General features: G+C 54.9%; 2 protein-coding genes across 4 annotated transcripts in view; both read left to right on the top strand.

Annotated features, from left to right (window-relative positions):
• pacrg (PARK2 co-regulated) overlaps window positions 1–2,389 on the top strand; it is a 61,243-nt gene extending 58,854 nt beyond the window's left edge. Inside the window, exon 5 of the mRNA XM_018734232.2 lies at window positions 935–2,389. Within this exon, the coding sequence (XP_018589748.1) occupies window positions 935–1,095 (161 nt within the window). The 3' untranslated portion in view covers window positions 1,096–2,389. The remainder of the gene's footprint in view (window positions 1–934) is intronic.
• A 5,841-nt stretch (window positions 2,390–8,230) lies between these two features.
• qkia (QKI, KH domain containing, RNA binding a) overlaps window positions 8,231–22,283 on the top strand; it is a 48,149-nt gene continuing 34,096 nt past the window's right edge. For 2 of the 3 annotated variants that reach the window (XM_029258659.1, XM_029258657.1), the window contains exons 1-2: window positions 8,233–8,771; window positions 21,283–21,425. In XM_029258659.1, the coding sequence (XP_029114492.1) occupies window positions 8,627–8,771; window positions 21,283–21,425 (288 nt within the window). In that variant the 5' untranslated portion in view covers window positions 8,233–8,626. Of the gene's footprint in view, window positions 8,772–21,282; window positions 21,426–22,283 lie in introns of all 3 variants that reach the window. The other variant, XM_029258658.1, reaches the window with a different exon arrangement.

The following is a 22,283-nucleotide window of genomic DNA, read 5'->3' as shown; positions in this document are numbered from 1 at the left end:
GCGCGGCTCCCGGGCTGCTCTGCTCTCCGAGCTCCGGTTTCCTCGAAGCAGGAAGGGCAGGAAGAACCAAACAAGCGGGTTCCTGTCACGGTGGCACGTGTGTCCGGGGGCGTCCCTCTGTTTGGCACTTGCGTGAGCGAATAGGGTCGATTCCCAGCAACATCTCGAACCGCGGGGCCCTTTCTCCGCAACAAGGCTGGGGCTCTCGTTGTGCGTGGGGCGAGCGAGGGTTCGAGTGGAGAGCCACTGGGTCGTCTGGCTCCCATCGCAGGGAAACGGTACAGGAGGAGGTGGCTGAGTTCGCGTCCCGCCGACACGACCGGCAGCGTTTCCGAGTTGCCCCTTAACCACTTTTGGGGACCCAACAGGTGTGTGTCCCAGAGAGAGAGACACGAGTCGACGTGGGATCTGCAGCGCGGGGGTGCAGGTGGTGGAGGTGCGTCTCGTCCTCACACAACGTGCGTGTGTGTCCACGTCGGGACGCTGCGCTCTCGTTCTCTCGTTCCCTGCATCTCCAGGAAGCGCCACAAGCTCCGCCCTTCGTCTCTTCCCTGCTTCCACCCACCTCGCCGGTCAAGCATTGCAGGCCGTAAATGGCCCCCGGGGACCGATCGCTCCGGGCCTGTAGCTGGGATTTCCCACAATGCACATGGCCGCTCCCATGGCAGCTGCGGGGTGTTAAAACAAACGGGGGGGCACCCCAACCCGTTTCAGGGGCCACACACATGTAGCACAGCTGTGGCAGCAGGAGAGCAGGGAGGGGCACTCAACACACACACACACACACACACACACACAGACACACACACAGTGCGAGGCAGAATTTGCTTTGGCCCCAGGACTCCCAGAGGCCTCTCCGCGATCCTCACTGAGCGCGCTCCGGAGCGGTGCACGCACTCTGAGTGTGTCTGTCTCATGTTTTGTTTGTTCCCAGTAAACTCGGGAGACGGGATCGACTACAGCCAGCAGAAGCGCGAGAACATCGGCGACCTGATCCAGGAGACCCTGGAGGTGTTCGAGTGCTACGGCGGCGAAGACGCCTTCATCAACATCAAGTACATGGTGCCCACCTACGAGTCGTGTCTCCTCAAGTGAAGGACTGGTCCTGACATTCATCATGAGCCCAATAACACACAATCAGTGTCTGTCAAACATTCGTGTCGTATCGCATCATATTGTATCGTATCGCATCGAATCTGTACTGAGTCCGGAGGGGGCGGGGCAGTCAAAAACGGTACTCGAGTAAAAGTGCTCTTACTCAGGTAAAAGTAACAATGGGTGTCCAAAAATGTACTGGAGCAAAAGTGAAAAGTATCAGGTCACAAAAATAGTCGAGATTCAAATTCATTGGCTTTTAATGTTTTCAGTCATTCGTCATGTTCACAGCCTACATTCTCTTCAGAACATTAAGTCTGCTGTTCCACTAAAATTATATATGGTCGTTAAGACCGATGGAATAAATAGAAAACCAGAAAATACCGAGACCGCAGTCTGCTAGCTGACCAGCTGGTTAGTCTCACTGTTGGTTTACTGTGCTCAGTCGACCTCGTTGGCAAATTGGGCAATGGTCCGTTTAGAAGATCAGAACCAGACTGGGTGTGTAACGGGGTCTGGTTGAGGGTGTACGTGCGGTCGCTATATATGCTAGGATTAGGATCGGGTGGGTTTAAGGTGTGTGTGCGGTCGGTGTATTTGTTAGGTACGCAGCCAGTTGATCGCCTGTCAGAGGAATTGGAATAAAGTGAAAAAAAGGAGCTTTACAGTAAAATTAGGAAAATGTGTTGATGGTATTGATGTTATTGGATGTTGAAGTTCTATTAATGACCAATTACATTTGCTGTGACATCATCGCAGGGGCTCAATTCTCACAGGGAGATACAGTCGCATCGGTCCGGTCCAGACCACACACTCGCACAGTCACACAGTCACACAGATGTTCTGAGCGCTCACGCTGCACAGAAAGCTCACACTCCGCTGAGGAATTTGGGCTGAGTTAGACAGTTTGCAAAGGCATGACTGTTAATTTGTATTAATGTTAATTCACACACATTAATATGCAAATTGATGTGGCCCACAAACGAGCAGTATACAGACACACTGTTACAAACACACCGATATCAGTACTGACGCACTGATAGAGACCCTATTTTTTTCTCAAGTTTATTTTATTTTGACAAATGATCATTTTGCTTTGACTAAAGAGGCTCCACCAGGGTGATCATGTTTACACATCATCGACCGTTGGTTCTCTCACCTTATTTTCCTCTCGGTGTATTATTGCCCAGCGTTACTTTTGATTGGGGGGCGCGGCGGCCCGGCGGCTCTGGGCTTCGAGTCCCGCTTGGGGCGCCTTGGAGCGGACTGGCGTTCCTTCCTGGCTGTGTCCCCTCCCCCTTCAGCCTTGCGCCCTGTGTTGCCTTATTAGGCTCCGGTTCGCCGCGACCCCCCCTAGGGAGAACCAGGTTCGGACAGCGTGCGTATTTTCGATTGCTCAGGCCTCACAGGTATGTTGGCTACAGGTGACACACGTGTGATCAATCTCAGCGAGTTTTCCAACGGTTCACTAACTAGGTGACTAGTTCTTGCTGTTAACCTGGATTTCAGCGTCAGCACTAGCACTGGGCTCACTTAACTAGTCTCCACCAACCGGCTCCACAAATTGCGCACCAGCCAGTACTAGTTGGTGTCTCAGTGTCACTAACTAGTGACAAGTGTGACTGTTGAGCTGGTCGGCAGGCAGAGCGCCGTATTTATCCGATTACCCTTTTAGCAGTATCGCCTAAGTTTCCTCAAGCAGCAGATTTAATTTACTGAAAAAACAAGTAAACTAATGGAATAAAGGTAAAATACCTGACTAGTGCATGTTTGGACGAGTACCTAGTTCACTTTTACCAATTTTTTGGTCTTTTTTCGTAGCAGGGCAGTACGCTGCCGAGAGCGTTGTTTTTGAGCGCTTTGCCTCCTCTGCTTCTCCTTTTATTTCTTTTGCACACAGATTCTTGCGAGACTGAATAATCTGAACTGGAAGAAATAAAACTAACTCTCTCCTCTGTTCTTTGTGGAGTTCATGCACCCAGCGGATGACTGTGCTTCTCGGTCTAGTTTACCTGTACCGCGGTAACAGGGAGATTATGGACAAGTTTGTACTATTAATGTGACCGAGCGTCAGTGTTGGTGCCGCAGGTCCGCCAGCCACCGAGCTGCGTGCGTCTCTCTTGTCCCATCCTGTTCCTCCGCCGAGGACGGCCGGGAAACGCGGTGCTGTGCCGCGAGGGTCGGTCCCTCGTCCCAGCATGCCCAGGCGTGCCGTTTGGTATCTGCTGGAATGAGGACGGGCGACATTCCTGCGTGACACTCACTCATGACCACAGGGGCCACCTGCAAACCTGCTCCGTCACATTAGAACCATGCTAATGTCAAAGAGAAAGTTCCAGAGCAAGGCAACTGCGTGTGTGTGCGTGTGTGTGTGTTTAGGAAGGGAGTCTGTTTACAGAGAATACTCAGTGCCTTTTAGAGCCCTCTGGAGCACCGGTGTCACGGTGAAACCAAACCACGGTCAGTTTAAATAAAGATTTTGACTGCAGGGGTCCAAAGACACAGGTGAAGAGTCGCACGCACACGGTGACCGAGTCCCCCAAGCAGAGAGCAGCCTGTACAGGTAGCTGCAGTTACTGTGTTTTCACAAAAGCAGCAGGATGCTCTGAATCCCATGGTAACGGCACTCGTTCTCCGGCACAGTCTGACACCGGGGTTAAAGGAGGCGGTTGCGGCGACCGCTGCGCATGCATGGCTGCCTTGCTGCTGTTCCGCTCGGTGGAGTTTTCTGCTCTGATTGGCTGCCTGCGTCTGCTGGAGCTCGGATCTCTTCACCTGCGGCCCGCTGCCCGCGAGGGGGCACATCTCCCCGGTAACCGGTTCTTCCTGTTGCGGCCTCGGCCGTTGCACCCGTCTGCTGGTCGCGTACGGTTCCCTGCTACAGACTGGTTGGTTGGTCCAGTGGCGGCTTCCTCCAGCCAGTGACTGCTGCTTCTTACCGCGCCCCTCCCCCATCTCTGATATCGACAGGCGAGTGGGAGCCGGTGGCGTTCGGACCCTCTTCCGTGTCTCAGTTCGAACGGGAGTCCATCCCCTCCTTGTGTGCCCGTTACGCCAAGCAGGATGGCGCCTCCTGTGGAGCTCCATTAGGTCGTACCGCAGGAATTAATACGCACATAATGCGATTTACGCTGGCGATTGTGGGAGCGTTCAAATGCGGGTTCGGGCCATGAGTGTTAACAAGGGGAGGGAGACGGGGCCAGCGGAGGGGGGCACAACATCCCTCTACGCACACCCCCCAGTGTACCGAGGGTAGCGAGCAGAAGAAGTCGGCCGAGACTCGCTCCCCTGCGGTGGAGAACAGCACATCCCAGTTACCCTCAGAGCAAAGTCGGGGAGTCTGGGCTTCCCCTTGAGCTCCTCGTTTCTCTCCGGCGCTAATTGGCAGCCGGTGGAGAAGGTCGGGGGGACGAGGGCAGAGCGCCGTCTCCACAGAGGCAGCACGGGCACTTTTTCCTGCTCCGCCGTCAAGAAACGCGTGTCCTGTGGGGCACAGAGGACAATATCGATTTACGCGTATTTCAACATGAGGGATTTCCCCTTCTGCTGCTGTTGTTGTTGTTGTCTCTGCCGTCGCGATACCCGCTGGTGCAGGATTACCATGGTGCGAGCAGCTGGAGAGGAGCAGAGCTCCAGTGTGGCACCCGAAGGCTGACTGAGGTGTGTGTGTGTATATATACTTCCGGTGCTCTGTGCAGACAGACATGTGGGACGTCCCCGGCCCGAGTGGGTGCAGGTACCATGTGATGGGCTCCATGGCTCTGCTTCTTCTGATGCACCCCCCATGACAGCGTGGAGCCCAGATTCGCACTCGTATGTTTGCGCCTGTGTGTTCAGGGCTCAGCGGGGTGAGCGTGTCAGTCAGTACGGGCCTCCGTGAGACGGTGCTGTCAGTCAGTCAATCAGTCCTGCAGCCGGACACCACTGGCTGTACCGGTCGGCGCCAGGAGCAGAGTGGTGACGCTGCAGTCACCGAGCGCCTCGGTCAGTCTGTCTGCCCCCCTCGGGTCCCCCTCTCGCTCTGCTGCCTTGTTAGACACACAGTGACGGGAAGATGACATTCCAAACGCGGCCTGCGTGTCCCCCAGTTCAGCTGTGCTGTGGGGTGGTTTGCGTGCGTCCCTGCGCACGGAGATCCTGGCGCTGCCCCGTCGCTCCGGACCGATGGACAGGAGGCCGTTCGTCTTGTCGAGGTCAGTCGTTTGCAGACATGCGTGTTGCCAGCCACACGTTTAGGGGTCCAAGTCTCTCAGAAACGGGAGCACCTGAAACGCTGTTTACATGTATAATACCGTGTTTGGCGAGAAGAAGATGCATCGCATCGCAGTGCAAACGCCACAATAATCACTCCATGAATTATTTATTCATTCGCCCACAGAGGGTTTGGTATCAGCGATCTGTGGGATCGATCCCACTCTTCGCCGAGGACCCACTCAATGAAGCGCTGCTTGTCGCCCCCCCCGAGCCCTAACCCCGGTCTGCGGTCCCAGAACTGCACTCCCTGCATCGCTGCTGGTGGCGTCTCGTCCCGTCAGGGTTATGGAGAGTCCGTCTCCCCTCTAGACTGGATGGACACGGGGCGGCTGTGGGCAAGGTATCCTTCGGCGCCCACTGCGACACACACACACACACACACACACACACACACACACACACACACACACACACACACACACACACAGAAACCTGTCATTATCTTTCAGAAGGCACCCCAAGCCCAGTAGCAGTTGAAGACTCTTCCAGAAGGAAGTGACGCGGACGGATCCCGGCGACTGCAATTCAGGAGATCCTCGGGACGCCACAGCTCGGCCCGTTTCCTTGTTCCGGCTCCGGATTTGAGAACCAGTTCTGATTGGATTAGGGTGGCGGGATGGGAACCCATCGTCCATCACGTGACTCAAGCCGCCACCGTGCGGATTGGATTAGAGGCCTAATCCTGCGCTGCGGAGCTCGGGGGAGGGGCGTGCTGGGAAGTTGGGGCAACATCACAGAGTCTCCCACATGAGTCAAGCATGTGGGGGGAGGGCGCCGGCTCCAGGTTCCACACACTCCCTCCAAACCAAGACTACGAGCAGTGTCTTACAGCGGTACAACTGGGAGAGAAACATGCTGGCTTTCAGCAAGCAGTGGTTACCCTGGTGGCCCCCTTCTCCGCCAACCCCCCATCCGTGGGGCAAATCTTCTGGATCCCTGCGAGGGCCTCACAGGTCTTCCCCATGTCGTCCTCCTGACAGACACAAGCACACGCAATGGCACACGAAGAGCACCCTTAATTGGATTAATTGTTGAATGGGATGCGTGTTATTAAAAAATGATGAAAACACAGGCTTGCTGGGGATTAGTTTCTGTGTCATATGCTCACACACACAAACACAGAGCAGCACATGACGCAACGTTGAAACATCCTTCACGAGGTACAAATTGCTATGACCGCAGAGGGAGATAAGAACTAAAACCGTTTTCGTAGTTTTAAAGACGTGCCAAGCGGCTACGGGAGGAGAGGTGCGCGACCTGTCTTCCGGCGCTTTCGAAAGCTAGAGGAAAGGAGCCCCCGTCCTGCGACACACTTTCCGACCCCCTCCGCTGCTGCTCCTCGGCGATGATGGGACAATAATTCCTTCCTCTCGCAGCACCGTTGGCGATCGTTTAGAACCGAAATGGCGCTGCGCTGGATTTAACCTTTGACCTTTTTGTCCTGGAGATCGCCTCTTTGCTTGTAGCCCTTAGCGCTGGTGAGAGCGCAAGGGCCATGAGTCAACGGCAGCTGCCGTCGCCCCCCAAATTAGAGGGACTTGCCAGGGACCCGGTGGGTGTCATGGAGGAATCACATGGGGTCACTGAGCTGTGGGTCGTGTCCCAGATTCAACATGCCGTCCAGCCCCTCGCGCACACGCACACAAACCCTGGAGCAGAGGTCAAGGCTGAATCTCCTGTTCGATGGAGCGGTGGAGGCAGCACTAAGTACTCGGTACCCAGTACTCGGTAATGCTAATACCGAGCAGGGCCCCTCTCTCCACTCGGCGTGCGAAGCGTGTCGTCATTCTAGGTTGTTCTTTCGCCCTTGAGACTGCGTGCAGGTTTTCAGCGCTGTATCTTGATTAATCAGGGAAGATATAGTCTTTTTCATTATTTCACATTGTTTCCCGTGTAACTGACGTTTATGTCTGTCTCCAGGTTATACGCGCTGCACACAGGCATTATTCCGACAGTCCTCGTCAGGACGGCATTTTAATGGCTTTTTGATGGTTACAGAAAAAATACAAGATAATTAAACTTTTATTAGCACCCTTCTTACTGCGCTGATAAGGTTATATTGATAACTGGGCTGCAGATACAGTACAACATTAGGCTCAACTGTAGCCGTGAATGTGGCGAACATGGTACTGCACCGAAATCTGGCTGCAGTAGCAGGTAAAAGAGCCAAAGGGCCACAATAGAGGTTTTAACTGTTTGTTGAGTGTTAAGAAAGAGAGAAAAGAGAAATAAAAGAAAACATTTGTTTGCATTCGCTGCGTGTGCTTTACCTCCTGCTCCAGTAATGTGGACCAAGGTACTTACCCTGAACCGACAACGAAAAGGGTAAATCAGCGTAAGCAGCCGAGTGTAAAAACCTTGCTTTGTCTCGTTGGAGAAAAGAGCCAGCGGAACAAACACGTAAACGTTGTTTGATGCCCATGTAACGTGTGTATTGTACTGCAGTTGTGTGTGTGACTGTTGACTCCACAGCAGTTACCCTCAAACAGGGCCCACGTGTCCCTTTCACAGTGCATTTTATCTCATTACCTCTCAGGGATCTGATGCGTTGTAACCTACCTTTCCTGCGCCAGACAGAAGAAAAGGCTATCTGAAACGAAAATAAGGTTAAATGTAACGGAAGGCACAAGGAACGGGTGTCACTCGCTCGATATTTCGGATTTTCGTGCCCCGACAAGGTGCTCAAATCGGCCCATTGTACTCGTGTAGCGCAGAAATCGCTCGCTAAGTAGTACTTATAAAAGTTGGTGCGCTGCTATTGGCTGAAGCGCGTGTGCATCATTTAATTAGGACCGCCTCCCTCCCGCAGTCCGAGTCACTCATTTGTCCACATTGCCCCTATTGGCGCATTCCCGTGTCCGTTTGACACACTTCTGGCCAATCGGAGAGCAGCGGATCGAACGCTTTGGGGAGCAGCCTCGCGCACAGGCAGTGGAGGATCGGAACGTGCCCGTGCGCGCGGTGGAGACGAGAGTAACGGCGGACGGTCGCGAAGAGACGGCGGATTCCCCCCCCCCCGTCCGCTCGAGCACCAACAACAGCAGACAAAAATAAGAGAGAATAAAACGCAAAACATCGCGATTCATCGAAAGGATCGGCGAGTCACGGCGATCGCAGCGCGGGGGGAACCGGGGATCTGCTCAGCAACTTGTGCTTTTTGTTGTGCGCTGTGTGTGTGGCGCGCGCTCGCGTCGGTCGAGGGGCTCGCGAGCGAGCGAGCGAGCGAGCGAGCAAACGAACGAACGAGGCAGGGCCGTGCGCGCGCGCTCGCTCGGAGATGATGGTCGGGGAGATGGAGGTGAAGGAGAGACCGCGGCCCAGTCCCGACTACCTCATGCAGCTGCTCAACGAGAAGAAGCTCATGACGAGCCTGCCCAACCTGTGCGGCATCTTCACGCACCTGGAGCGCCTCCTGGACGAGGGTAGGTGTCCGCGTGGCGGGGCCCGCGACCGTGGGGCGGCTCGGCTCGGCTCGGCTCGGCTCGGTCACCCTCTCGACTCGGGGGCCCTGCGGGGCCGCCCTGCCCCTGGCCCGGCAGTGTCTGGGGGCTGTGTGGGCTGTGTGTGGTCGGCGGCGGACGTCGCCGGCAAGTTACTTGCTGCTGGGGAAAGTTGCGCGGAGTCGGACGGTGCGCGGGCGGGGAGCCCAGGCAGGGCCGCGTCCCCCCACCCCCTCCCTCGTCTCGTGTTTGCCTCATCTTTCACCCTCTTTTAGCGTGTTTCCTCACGGGCGCTTTCCTTCCTTCCTTCCTTCCTTCTGCCCGAGTGAGTGAGTAAGTCCGTGTGTGTCGTCAGGTCGGCACTTTTGTTGAGACTCGACCCGTTTGAGGACAAAGTCGAAGCTCGAGCGAGTCGAGTCGAGTGTGTCACACTGCGCGAGAGAGAAAGAAAGAAAGCAAAGATATTTTACGCGTCGTGTGTGTGTGCGCGCGCGCTCGCTCTCCCTCCCTCCCGCTCTCTTTCTTTGTCTCCCCAACTTTTTTGCTGCGGTTTCCCTCGAAGTTTCCGCGGACAAACTTGACCCGCACGGGCGCGCGCGCGCGCGCTTCGCGAGCGGGTCCGCCCGTCGAGACGCAACGGCCGCGGCAGCGCGCGCTCGGGGCTGTGTGCGACCGAGTGAGGGAACGCGCTTCCGGAACCGCGGTTCGTTCGGGCTCGTTCCTTCGTCGTATGCGGCGCAGTGAGGGAGGGGACGAGACGCGGGCCTCCGGTGATGGGGAGGACGGAGAGCCGCCGAGGGACACCAGCGTCTGATTGGAGACATTGCGCCACATTTGGACTATAAATAAACAAGGGGGAGGGGGGACTGGGAGTCGGAGTGTGCGAGCGTGCGAGCTCGCGAGGGCAAGCTTGGTGACTGCTGCAGGTAGGGGGCGCTAGAGAGCACCGCTGGCCGGGCTTTCAACAGGAGTAGATCGGCCACGCAGACGCGCCGGCCGCCGTCTCTCTGGGGTCCGAGGCCAGGGTTTCGGGGCTCCGGGTTCTCGACTTGTCCGAGCCCCGCAAACTGCGAGCGAGGAAGGGAGGAAACGGGAGCGCTCTCCCGAACGCCGAGTAGAGCGACTTCAGGGCGACCGCTCGCCTCGGCCCCGGATCGGCGCCGGCCGGACGGGTTCTCGCGGGGGCGCGGTTGCATTTCTTTGCCGTGCGGCAATCGCTGGGATGAACCGGTGTCATAAGTGCTCTCCCGCTGCTCGATTCATCTCGAACACAAGTGTGTCTCGCAGCTGCGGAGGAATGCAAAGTTTTTTTGCAGCTTGAGGCCCTGGCGTTTCTCCCGATGAAACCCGATCTCGGGTCCCTCCGAGGGGCACGGCGCTCGGACGCAACGGGCGAGGGCTGCGCGAGGAGCGCTTTCTTTCCCCCCGCTTGCCGTCGCGCCGTCTTCGACGCTGAGCCTGGCCCTGTCGCGCTTACCGTGTGCTCCACCGCGCTCCCTCTACCACACGGCTGCTCGTTTGTTGTTCCGCTGTACTTCGCTCTGAAGTGGGCTATCGCCCCTCTGGAGGCGTTTCCCGGCCTTTTGGGGACAGAGAGGCTCGGCCTGGCGAGCAGAGGAGGCGGGGCGGTGCGATGTCAACGGTGTGGGCCGCAGCCGAGTTCCTAAACTTTTACTTTGCCACACCGGTGGGCTTGGAACCTTGGGGTCCCGTGGCCCCGTGGGCTGTCTGTTTACCAGTTATCTGTATCATGGGTACGAGAGGAGCGGTGAGACCAGCAGGCCCAATTTCACCGTGTGTGTGTCTCTGTGTCGGGTATGCAGACAGCTCTGTGCCAGGCCTCTGCGTGCAGACCGTGGGCCGGGTCTTGGACGCTGGCTTTCCTCCCGCCCGCTTCCTGTCTGCTGCCTGCAGAACGTGGTGTCCGTGAAAATGCTCTGGAAAAAAGCGGGCCCCCTGGTCGTCAGAAGGGACTCTGTGTAAATATAAAACAATGTGCGCGTTGCTGGAAACCACGGTGCGGCTGAACCGCTGCAACTCTGATTTTCCTTCTGTCGTTTGCTTAAGGGCCGTGTTTGCATTGTGCCGCTGGCACACGCCAACGGTGGCTGAGAGGACAGCAGTGATTGCTGCTCCAGTCAAATCCTGTGGTGCCTCAGTCACTCCTGTGTGGCGGCTGCCAGCAGCGGTTCATCGGTATGGCAACTCTTGTCGGAAATCCAGCCAGTCACCTGCCTTTTTGCTCCTTAAGCAGCTTGTATTAGGTTGGCGTCGGGTGCGACCGGCAGCCAAAAGGGATCGCTATTCTAGTGGTGCTGATATGGCAGAGGAAGAACTGCGTCTGTGTGCTCCTGGTCAAGGTGACCCTGCCGCCCCGAGGCTTGCTTAGCGGCTGACTGACGGGCTGTCTGGAAGGGCAGGAGAAAGCCCAGAAGTTACGGGGGGAAAAGGAAAAGCAGCAGGGCCCCATGCGGTAATCTCCCCCTGGATGGCCTCGCAAGGGGCCGTCTCTGCGGTCACCTGTCCGGAACGGTCTTGGCAGCTGCACCCACACATCACACGCATTCCTCTGCCTTCAGCGCACTCTGTGTGTGCGGTTGTTTCCATGGTGAGGCGTAAGCCGATCTCCCGTGGCCTCAACCGGTGCACCGGCCCTCCTCGGCTGTCACCGGCAGGAACAACTGTTCCCGCTGCCGTGTCTTCGTGCCGGCGGAGCGGCAGATTGAGCCGCTGAAGGTCACTTAGATTTGTGTGACGGGACTCTTTGAATCGTCTCGTGCCGCAGCTGTTCATCTTTTAGGGGTGACACCACGCTGGCCTTTCATGGCGACTTTATTGGGCTCGCTCGGCTTGGGCGCCATTCACTCACTCCTGCAGCCGAGCGACGGCCGTGGGGGAATAATGTGGCTGGGCGGTGGGGCGCTGCACCGGCGCTTCCTTGTGCTCCAAGGAGGCGCTGGAGCTCGGAGGCCTTAGCAATGCTTATCTCGACGCTTTATTATCCGCCAGAAAAGCTGTGAAAGGCACCGCCGCTGTCACCAGGAGGCTTCCCCCATTGGTGGGATTTGATCTCTTGCTGTTGTGCGTGGCTCTTTAGCCGTCTCTTCTCCAAGGTGGCCTCTTGCGGAGAGGTGCCGTGAGGCCAGCTGCGGGTTTGAACTTGTTTGCGCGAGCACACAGAAGGATTGCTGCATTGGTGCTTGTCACCACGGTACTCCTGCTGCCCTCCGCGTTGGAGTCAGTTTGTTCGTTTGTCTCGGAAGGTTCTAGTACCGGAGCAGCCGTTGTCGGGGGGTGCTTGTGTGAGACTTCAGTTTGTGTTTAACAAAGATTAAACATTTAAACATTCTCCCCCAGCACATCTCCGGTGCTCAATTTTCCGCTAGAGTAGGCCTTGGCCCCATGGCTGGAGGGGCACTGCTGCACGCTTGCGTGGCAGAATCATACACTGCCTGCGTGCGCGCACACACTCGTGTCATCCCTTCTTGTCTAACAGCTTCTGATTGGCAGTACTTAATGGGTCGCTGTGAGCGGGTGGAGCGGGCGCGAGGCCGCTCTGGCAGCCCGGCTGCTCTATCTGATGCCTGCATGTAGCCCTCTGTCGGCGAGGTGGCATCTGGCGCGCGTCCTGGCCGGCCCGCCGCTGCCGATAAAACCGTCTCCCATCAGCCCCGCGCGTTATCTCTGCCCCATCCCCACATGTAAAATGCTCCGGCCTCCTTATCACACCTCCTCCCATGCCGCAGCTGCACCGCTAGTCCCTGCTGCAGTTGGTGTGGGGGGGGGGGCGTGGGGGTCGCGCTCTCCTTTGCCCTCTGAACTGCAGCAGACAGACAGTTGGGCTCCAAATGTTACAGGGAAGGGAGCGAACAGTGGTGCGTTGCAAATGGCAGCCAGCGACACAGCCGTGAGCGCGGGGGAAGGGGGCGCCCGGAGGCTGGGCATACCGGCACTCAGACTCCGCTTTCCTGCTGCGCCCCTCCCCCGCGTTTGAGCTCTCGCTTTGTGTGTCTCTCAAACTTCTTCTGAAAAAGGAAGTAACGCCCATACGCAGACAGGAAAAGCCGGCTCAGCGCTCGCTTCAGACCGAGGGTGGTAGTGGTGCTGGGGGGGGCGTATCCTTTTTTCTCTTATTGCTTTCAAAAGAGCAGCATTTCTCAGAGGAAACGACTCCAAAGATGCTGCCATGTTGCTTCTCTGCTGCTGTTTGTTTTCCTGCCTTTTCCAGACAAAAGTGTGCTTTGTCTTTCTCGTTTCCTGTGACTAATTTACTGTGCGTGTGCGCCCCTCCCCCAGCAGGAGCGAACATTCCTGAGGAGCAAGGAGTGGGGCCTCACCCTTGGCATTCCTCGACTGCCTCCCCCCTCCTTCCTCGGCGCACTGTTTTTCTCCCTGCGGAGGGCATGGAGAGGTGGCACAAAGGCACAGCCCCGCTGCTGGTGTTAAATGTGTGTCCCGTCCCACCCCTTTTGTCTGTCCGTGGCCGCGATCCGCTGGCAACGCTGGAGCAATCTTGTGTCCGAGCATCTTCGTTCGTTTGTTTTTTCGTTTGTTCTGTTCCGTCTTCCTCTCCGTCACGGGGCGTCGGCGTGTCCCATCGGCTGCTGCTCGATGCCTCTCTGCTGGTGTCATGCTTCCCAACCCTTTAAATGCCAGCTGCCACCCAAGTTACCCAGTTAACCCCCCCAAGTAAACGCTATAATCAATCAAATTGCCGGCAGTTTGCAATCCTGCCGTTTCCGGATGGCATTTGAGGCAATAAATCTCAGATGAATAATTTAGCTGTCTGGGAGCAGCATGTGTTGCTGGTCTTGTACGCTCTGTCCTCCTCTTTCCCACTCCAGAGCAAACGCTTGTCTGCTCTAGCAGGTGCTGCTGGTGTGTGTTTTTGTGTGCGTGTATGCGCATGGAGCACATGTGCCAGGTTGTTTTTAGTTTTGATTTGTGCCTACTGCCGACTTCCCTTTCTCTCTGCCTTCAAACTGCGCCGACACCCCACCCCACCCCACCCCACACACTCTTGGCCAGCGGGTCGTCACATGACATGGGTCACGTGATCTTGTCACATGGTTGCGTTTCAGAAGCTCGACGATTATTGCATGATTTTAGTTTTTTGTGATAGACACATGGTAGTTTTAGAATAGTGTTGTTTGAGAATCTTCCTTTGCTGCTGTCAACATTTGAAAGGGGGCCACAGGGTGCGCAGTGCTTAGTCACAGCATTTGAATCTGACCACATACTTCAGTACCCCTTGATCACGCTACTTACCGTGAATTGGTACAATAAAAATTAGCCTGCTGTTCAAAATGGGTGAATCGGTGGAAGTAGCTTAAGATTGTCACTGTGGAGAAAAGCATCAGATAAATGAACATTTTGTAAATATGAAAGCAGGAGAAATTAGAATATTTGAACACATAAAGAAGACTGATGATGCTTAGTAACCACACTGTGTATAAAAAGTAAAAGTGCTTTTTCTGTGCCTCGTCTCCCCACTGGCGTTTGTTGTTTCCCCTGATGTCGGCCTCGGTCGACCGGTCGTCTCCGCAGGAGTCCTGTGAGCATCTGCTGGGGTTTCCTAGTGCACCGTGGCCCCCGCCCCCACCGGCCCCGGTCCGGCAGCGCGAGGCCTTGCAGGGTGCTGAGTGGGCCTGAGGGGAACATTTCCTCCCTTTCATCGGAGTACCGGCGTTGACATTAAAGGCCTGTAACAGGCCCTGTCTCTTTGCATTAGCCTTGGGTCAGTGTTCCTCCGCGGAGGCCTGGGCTCCGGCTGTCTGCCGCAGACGCCCGACGCCCCCTCTCTCCTCCTCTCTACTCGTCTCTGCTCCGTCTCCCTATTGTTGTTATTACTTTTATTGCTGCTCTGCCTCTGCTTGAGCAGTTTATTTCAAGTGACTTGCAAAAACTCCTTTTTTTTTTTTTTTTTTTTTTTAAACTGGTCCTTTGCATTGTTCTGTGTGTGTGTGTGCGTGCGGGGTTCACGCTGAGAGAATGGAACTCTCGGTGACATCTTGAGACCCCCCCCCCCCCCCCCCCCCCCAGAAGTATCGAAGAGCCCAATTACTGAGGGCGAAGTGACCCGGATGCCACCAAAGCAGTGTACCCTTTTCACGGCTTCCCCGTTTTAGCCCAAAATGGTCCACGTTTCCTTGTATTAAAGCTGAAATTGTGCTATTGTTTTACCATGGTTTTCACCTTTCTTTCCAAACTGCTGGAGTCATGCAGTGCTGTTTTTGACCACAGGAAAAGGGCAGTCCTCTGCTGAAGCGTCGATAAAATCGGTGTATCTGCTGTCCTCTGGCGCCACTGGTTCAGGAGTGGCCTTTGGAGGCACCCCCTCCCCCCCCAGCTTGGTTAACGGCTGCCATTAAGGGGCCTTTGATGGACACACTTGTGTGACATTGAGTTCTGGCACTTCACAATGGAAGGGCACTGCTCAGAATAGAAGGTAGGCTGCAAAGGAGCTCTTACTTTGGCTACATAGCAACACACAGCGGCATCGAGCACCATGTCAGGGCCGTGTTCGTAGAGATGTCGGAGTGTGTCGTGCACTGTGTGTCGTGGGGGTAGTTATCTTTCCTCAGCACATTGTCATGCTGTTTCCTTCCTTCCCCCTCTGACAGCTGAGCTCTTCCTGCCATTGTTGTGGGGGAGGTCAGCCAGACCGGGCTTCCTGTGCTGCTCCTCAAATTTGGAGAAAGGTTAAAAGGCCCGAGCCCGAAGTACTGCCATACTTTTGCTGGTGTCCACCGTTCCATCCGTGTCCTCGAATCGTGCGATGCGATCTTGTGTCGAAATGTCCCCCATTCCTTTACTGTAGTGGTACGAAACTGGACTGGAGTTATGATCCAGTGGTGTACTGCTGCGGCCTTCCTTAGGCGATGCGAGACACCCCCCGGTGGAAAACAGTGGGCCCCCACCCTGTATTTCTCCATGTCGAACCATGTGAACTCTGTGTGAAACACATATCTTGACCTTTTTCCTGCCATTTTCCCCCTATTTCCTGATTTGTTTTCAAGAGACATCCTGTATCTGCGTTGGCTCGTGGTGTGTTCAGCGGCTGCTTTGCTCCTCCATTCCACTTTACTTCCTTTGGGGGTGGTGCACAATCCTGCTGTGAGCAAAGGGCCCAGAAAGCCCCCCCTTTGAGAGATACAGGGGACCATCGGTGGGGGAAGGTCAGGGCTGGTAGCTCAGCCAAACCTCCAGGTGAAGGCAGTAAAGGTGAGCTGCATCTGCCGAGAGCCAAGACGGTGAATGAGTGCGTTTCTGTGCGCTCCTGTGCGTGTGCACGCGTCGACTGGAGCCAGCCTGTCATTTCTCCATACCTCCTTCGGTTGATACATCACTCGAGTGGTTGCCGGTTTTATTTAGTTTGTCCTGCAGTCCCTGGGGCTGGGCTTGGTAGCTTTTACAGAATTGTAATTTGCTCCGGGAGCATCTGTTCCGTGCCTTCCGAAAACTGTCTCGATGTGTTGCGGGGGGAGCGTTTAACTACACTCCCCAGGAATCTACTCTGGTAAATTACAGTTAAGAGGGTTTCCAATTTAACGCTACATATCCTCCAGTTTGATGACAACAAGCCTCCTTCTCTCATTTTAAAATATCTTGGCGTTTGTGAGCCGTAAGAGTCCCGTGGAATAAATTATCCCCGTGTGAATTACAGAAATGTCGTAGTGCGATGAGTCTTGGTTTTTAGCTGCTCTGTGTCTTAATTGTGTGGCAGGAATCGCAGCCAACGGCGGTTGGCAGCCAGCGTGCCGTGACCGTGCTGTGACCGTGCCCGAGCTCAGTTCAGCTCCCCTCGCAGGGGCCTCTGCACAATATCACTCTGCTAGTGCCTCCTTACTGCAGACAGGTGCCTCTATGTGTAGGAGGGCTGCTGGGGATTTATTTCCTTGGTGTTTGTACTGTAACGCGCCCCCCTCCCCCCAAGACACGCAGCAGGTATTTTACTTTGGAAATGGTTCCGATGACTTGCCTTTTCCCACGCTTTCACGATGCTGATCTCATGATTGGGTATTTGACCCGGCAGTGTTACAAGCAACATTGTTAATGAAAAGGAATGGACCATGAGCGGTCATCAGTGTAGTCCTGCTCTCTTTAATGAGAGTGAATTGACGAGTAACAGGTAATAGCAATGTAAGGAACACTGATCTGGAGATGGGCAATTGATTAAGAATTCATTTCACACTGACATGTGCCAAATGTGTCCCACAGCTTTCCGTGGCTTTCAGATTTTGCTCTAGATACTAGTGGAATTATGTTGGTTTTTTCAGAAGCACACAGCAGCCAAGAAGGAATGTCGGATGGGCAGGTCTTCGGATGAACAGTGTCGGTGCCCTGGCTGGCAAGGTGGCAGCTTTCTTAGCTACAGGGCTGCGGCGCTGCCTGCCTTTGGTCATTTCCTCTTTAGACGAAATGAGTGGCCTGTCAGTGGTGCTTCCGTCATCTGCTGCGGGACTGAGAATTGCTCAGGATTTGCCGTTTCCGCTGGCGCCGCCCTGCTGGCCTCATTTGAAGCACCAGTTTTCCAAGTGCAAGATGTATCCCGGCATAAGGCACAAGGGTTTGCTTTGCTCTCGGTCCCGCTGTGCTCAGCTCAGTGTCTCACAAAACAGAGCACTGGGCCTGTTTTGCCCACCATTTATGGAGCAGCCGCTTAAGGTAGACGGATGCCTCCGCACCGGTACTGAAGGACAGACAGATGCCCGATTGCCCCGCCCCTGCTCCCGCTTCCAGGCTGCAGCGTCATTGTTTCTCTGTGACCTTTTCTACGGCTCTAGGTTTTAAGGTGGACGTGTTATGTGGCGGTGCAGTTGTATGTCAGCGAAGGAATTGCAGCTACTCCGTGGTTTGTTTGTGTATGTGTGTATGTACGTGTGTCTGTCAGGACACCGGTATGGTGTGTAAGGGCACAGCTTGGCTTCCCGGGTGTATGGCTGAGCTACACCGAGTGCCGTATCGGGGGGGTCTCGCTTCGCACCCGTCTTTGTAGCTCTTTGAGACGAGCCTCTTCGCGTTTGTTCCTCTTCTTTATTTTAACCTGTCAGGAAGGTTCCTCGGAACCTCTTGGCGTGTTTAAATACAGCCTCCTTCTCTGATGAGTGTATAATTGGGAAGGAAAAGCGAAATGTTGAGTGGTCTTTAAACAAGGTCTGCTGAGTTCTTGATAACAAGGAAAACAGGCCTCCAGTTCCACTGCATAATAACAAGGGTGCTGTGTTTCTGTCTAATATTTTTAAAATTTATTTCCCAGCAGCACAGCCCTTGCTGTTTAAGTCAAGCGTCACTTTGAATAAAGCGTTCGGAGTGTGTGAATAAAGGAGCAGCGTGCGCTAAGCCTGCAGTCTCCTCTCTGCCGTGCTTAGCTGCTCTTTTTGATGACAGGAGTGTCGCTGCAGAGTGGAAGAACTTGTTCCGCTGCAAACTTTGGGCTCCCAGGAAAAGGCTGTAGCTGTCCGCAGTTGTACCGTAGCTGTTGCGCACACACCCTGCTGAGGTATGCCGCCGCCCCCCCGAAAGAGAGAGCGTGAATAAGGCTGCTCTGACGGAAGCTGCACTCCGCTCCACATGAAAGAGCATCTCTTCATTAATCCGGAGGAAACGGAGAGGCCAGGCGCAGCTCTTCTCTGTCCGCCGATCTTTTTAATCACTGCTAGGATCGAGCTCTCAGGTGATGGGCATTAAGAGCTAATCAGGTGCCGTTTAAGGCAGCTTTGGCAAGGCCGCTGGGGAGTCTCGGATCACTCGGATTACTGCTGATTCGCCCAGCCGCAGTTCAGCGTCCAAACCCCTCCTTCGCAGCCTCTGGGGCCCTCGGTGCAGAACCGCAGAAGAGCAATGGATGTGTTTGTCAGCTTCTTGTTTTGTTGTTCCTTTTTTGGTGTGACCTTAGCGGTTGGTTCACCAAGTCACAAAGAGGTAAATATGAGACGAAAGTGTGCTGGGACCAGCCTGCAAAGAAGTGGAGGAGCAGTGTCTTTACTAGCCCAGGTTCTGCAGTCTTTCAGTTTAAGAACCCCCCCCCCAAGTGCAACGTTATTGTGAGTCAGTGTCAGTCATTGGGAAGTGGCTTTTTTGTCTGCAACGTTCTTCTGTTTCTCCAGGGAAGCTGGGTTGCTTCCAGCTGCAGAGGGGTATGGTGGCAATAGCAGGACTTAGTGACCCCAGTAAAAATCCAGCTCGTATTGAAAGACGCTACTAGCCTCAAGCACATAGGTAGGCGAGCAGTGAATACAGCAGTGGCTCCCCACTTGGGTTTGGGGGTACCCCTTTGGGTCAGCGGCTGTCCTCAGCAGATGGCTCCCCTTTCCTTTGGCAACTGACCTGAGGTCCTGCTCCCATGAGCTCATCTAAACTGGCCCTCTTATCCACTTGTGATCGTTTGGGAAGGTCTGACAGCCCTCTGAAGGCTGTCTGCTTCTCATTTCTGATGTGTGTGGTGCAGGATAGTGCTGCGAGCCCCACCCATGGGGAGATTGTCTTCGTTCCTGGTACACAGTCTTCCCGAACAGCTCGGAAGACCCTCTGTCTGTGCCCCTACACCTCTTTGTGTCCTTAATGGTTCGCAGGCTTCGCCGTGACGCTTGGGCAGTGAATCGGGAGCGTAGCGCAGCAGTGGAAGCCCACGAAGTCTGTCCTGTGAGGTCCCTCACCCCTTTCAGTTAGTGAAGCCGTGCCCTTTGGGTCATTTGGAGGAATCCTGGACCCTCCATCAAGCGTCCCTGTGTAGCACACCAAGGCCCTGTATCGTTTGCAGGCTGCCTTAGTTTGAATAGGACAAGTAGAGCTTTGCTTCATGCAACGGAGTTTGGATAGCTGGGGACAGCAAAGCAGTTTATAAAAGCTGAACGCAGTGTCCCGGGTCGGTCTTTAGCCCATTACTTCGCCTGACTGTCTCTCGATTGGTGATAACCTCGGTAGTAAAGTTTATTATTTCTCTACGGAGGGCTGTCTCATCAGATGCTGAGTTACTGCTTTAAAGAACAACCCTTAGAGAAGCTGTACTGGGGACTCCATTCTTTCAGGGTCACATTGCTCGTGCTTTGTCTGCACCTGCCTAGTGCCAGTGTCGCATGACGCGTCCTGCTTGGAAGCTGAGTCGGCTGCACCGGAAAGAAACGGCGGTATTTAAAGGGGACTGGCAATGGCGGAGGGCAGAGGCTCGCTTAGGAACATAGCCGCTGACATTAGAGGTTGTCAAGTGCTGCATGTGTTGGCCAACAGCCGCCTTCTGCCGATTTATGTTAATGTGACATTTTGGGGAAAGAGAAGAAATTAAAAAGATGGGGAAAGCAAGCAAAGGTTTAGAGAGGGAAATGCATCAGGATGGCTGATGGTTACTGGCGCGATGCTGCAGCAGGAGGCTGGCAGCCCAACACTGTGGCAACACTTAGTGGCAGAGTGCTGCTTTTAAGGCCTTGTTCACGCGTCAGACTGACCGGGGTCGACGTGGGACCTGTCAGGGCCGGCTCAGCGTCGCGTTCGCAGCCGCTCCGGAGGCTTCCTGTGTCTCGGCCGGCCCTCTGCTGCAGTCATCGGACAGGTGAAGAGGCTTTGGCACATCACTGGCACGACACGGGGCTCCTCTTCCTCCCTGCGCTGCACCACCGAGTCCCCTGGTGTGACCGCCTGCAGCACAGCACTGCTGCCACTGCCAGCAGGACTTGTGTGTGTGTGTGTGTGTGTGTGTGTGTGTGTGTGTGTGTGTGTGTGTGTGTGTGTGTGCGCGCGCGCGCCCGTGCAGGTCTCAGTTGGCCCGCCATCCCCCCTCTTAGCTGACGATGTGATCAGGGCAGCAGCCATATTTCACAGTGAAGGATTGCCTCTTTCAGAGTTTGTTTTTTTTTCTTTTTTTTTTTCCTTTCTGCCTCTCCTCTTCTATCTCGGACCTCTCAGTGGCTGTTCGGACGTGTGTCTCATGACGTGGCTCGAGTGTTATTGCTCATCCGACAAGTCCTTCCTCTATCAAAGTGCTCTCTCTGAGGGACAGGAATTACAGCTAATGAATTGTTTATTGGTAGAAACACAGAGCCTGTTTGGAGTGTCTCTGCCACATTGGCAATGGCTAAAATGACATTTACACATTTAGCAGACTCTTTTCTCCAAAGCGACTTCCAACAAACTCTTAGTGTTATCAGCCCATACACCTTATTCGCCAAGGTGACTTATGCTGCTAAATACACTACTTACAGTGGGTCCACTCATCCATACATCAGTGGAACACACACTCTCTGTGTTACATACTATGGGTGAACCTGAACAGCTTGTCTTTGGGCGGTGGGAGGAAACCAGAGCACCCGAAAGAAACCCATGCAGACACAGGAAGAACATGCACACTCGACAGACTGAGCGGGCATCGAACCAACGACCTCTTGCACCACTTAGCACTGCTGTCTCGCAGTGCTACTTGCTGTGCCACTGTGCCACCCAGTTAGTGCCCTAAAAGTTTTTGCTTTCTGTTTTTACACATGTGCTTCTTCTTTTCCAGAGATCAACAGAGTTCGGAAGGACATGTACAGTGACTCGGTGAACGGCCTCGTAGATAAGCATCCCCTGGAGCTCCCGGAGCCTGTTGGACCCGTCATTCACTTGCAGGAGAAGCTCTTTGTGCCTGTGAAAGAGTACCCTGACGTAAGTGGCCGTCTCCCTGTATTTGTGCACGCACGCATATGTGCGCACATTACCATCGAACAGGGGTGTGTCTATGAAGAAGAGGATGACCTTGACCCTGACAAAGGTGCTGTTATTTGTAGTGCTTATTTCTACAATGGAAGGTGACCTACCTGTGAACCCCCCCCCCCCCCCCCCCCCCCCCCCGCTCATTAAGCTCCAGCAGTGTCAACTAGGCACCGGTCTGTCACCCAGTGAGGGATTGTGGGTAATCAGTCACTCTGCCTTGTGTAAGTCAGCCCTTATGACCACTGCTGTGTGCGACCACTGCTGTGTGCTGATTAAATGATTAAATGGTGACTGCGCTTTGGCCCTTGAGGCACCTGTTCCCCCGATTGTCACTGAAAGGATTGGTTTGTTGGGCAGCGGCTTGACCTTTAACCTGGCCTGTCAGCGTATCCTGCATGGTTTCCACTGGCTGTTTACGGGTGATGGAGCACCGGTACTCACTGGGAGGAGAGGGTTGTGGAATGTGGGGTCGGGTGGCTCGAGGTGGGGTTCCGAGTACCTTTCCAAAAATAATGCGGGTGTAGAAAAACACCCGCCACCGTCTTCCGCGAACTGGTCGGAGCAGCTATTTATGTTGGTACTTTGGCACGGCCTCGTGAAACTGGAGTAGGACACTGTTGCAGGCCGGCGGCGTGTGTGCATGCAGTCGGAACTCTCGGGCAGTCATGTCACCCCTCCAGGGGCATTTCTAATCCGGCAGAAGGGCAGGGCAGGCAGCAGTAGGGCCACCGGCGCGTGAAATGCATTTTCCTTCTGACAGAGCTGATAAAGGGCAGCAGTGTGGCTCTTTGGACCCGTCCGGCACCGACC

This window comes from Scleropages formosus, chromosome 15, assembly GCF_900964775.1.
Source record: "Scleropages formosus chromosome 15, fSclFor1.1, whole genome shotgun sequence".
Classification (NCBI taxonomy): domain Eukaryota; kingdom Metazoa; phylum Chordata; class Actinopteri; order Osteoglossiformes; family Osteoglossidae; genus Scleropages; species Scleropages formosus.
Note: the sequence above shows the minus strand (reverse complement) of the source record. Positions and strands in the feature narration are given on the sequence as shown.